At 43.9% G+C, this 1,197-nt stretch overlaps 1 protein-coding gene across 1 annotated transcript in view; it reads right to left on the reverse strand.

The window, feature by feature from the left end:
- Window positions 1–1,197, reverse strand: part of c22h11orf98 (chromosome 22 C11orf98 homolog) — a 4,721-nt gene that overhangs the window by 3,348 nt on the left and 176 nt on the right. The window contains exon 2 of the mRNA XM_037695623.1: window positions 293–420. Coding sequence (XP_037551551.1) covers window positions 293–420 — 128 coding nt within the window. The remainder of the gene's footprint in view (window positions 1–292; window positions 421–1,197) is intronic.

A 1,197-nucleotide genomic window follows, 5' to 3' on the forward strand; every position in this document is an offset into this window, starting at 1 on the left:
GTGTGTGTGTGTGTGTGTGTGTGTGTGTGTAAGGGGGAGGGGGGTTGAGATCTGGGGAGGGTCTTTTGTTCTTTGTGTTCAAATTTTTGTTTGTATGTTAAAAAAAATCAATAAAAATACATTGATTACAAAAAGAAAGGTGGACAACGGTGAGGACAGACAGGTGAGACAGACAGGTGTCTCAGACAGGTGAGACTGAGACAGACAGGTGAGACAGACAGGTGAGACAGACAGGTAAGACAGACACAGACAGGTGAGACAGACAGGTGTCTCAGACAGGTGTTCCCCTGACCTCCTCTTCTTCAAGTGATGGACAGTGATGAGTCCCTGATCGACGACAGCGCCGATGATCCGATGTCTGTTCTTCTTCTTCTCTCGGCTCTGAACTCGCCGCCGTTTGAGAAGTTTCTTCCCGAGCTCCTGAAATACAGAGGTCAGAGGTCAAACGAGAGCAGGAGGACAGACAGGTGTGTCACACGGGATCCTAAGTTCAATGAAACGGGTCCACCTGAGGACAGGTGCGACATTAGGGGAGTGGTGGCGCAGAGGTTAGAGAAGGTGGGCCTGTGATTGGAAGATCGCCGGTCCAAGCCCCGGTACGGACAACATCAAAAATGTGGGTGGGGTAGGTGAAGCACCCTCATTCATCCCACCCTGGGCCCATGAGCAAGGCCCTTAACCCCCATCAGCTCCTAAACAGGTCTCTGTTGAAAATGAGTTGTCGTGGTTCAATGAGACCACCTGGATAAATAAAGGTCAATGAAAAATAAATTACCAAACAGATTAAACCGGACTGAACCAGCCCGGTTTAATCTGTTTATAATGCAACCTAATCCAGTTTCCAACAGTCTAATCTGGTTTTAACGGTTTAATCCGGTTTCTAACAGTCTAATCTGGTTTCCAACAGTTTAATCTGGTTTTAACAGTTTAATATGGTTTCTAACAGTTTTATCTGGTTTTAACAGTTTAATATGGTTTCTAACAGTTTTATCTGGTTTTAACAGTTTAATGCGGTTTCTAACAGTTTTATCTGGTTTTAACAGTTTAATCTAGTTTTAGCCGTTTAATCCGGTTTCTAACAGTTCAATCCGGTTTCTGTTTAATCCGGTTTTAACAGTTCAATCTAGTTTTAGCCGTTTTATCTGGTTTCTAACAGTTTAATCCGGTTCCTAACAGTTATATCTGGTTTTAACAGTT

The sequence above is a fragment of the Nematolebias whitei genome, chromosome 22 (genome assembly GCF_014905685.2).
Source record: "Nematolebias whitei isolate Nwh7 chromosome 22, NemWhi1, whole genome shotgun sequence".
NCBI classification, from domain to species: Eukaryota; Metazoa; Chordata; class Actinopteri; order Cyprinodontiformes; family Rivulidae; genus Nematolebias; species Nematolebias whitei.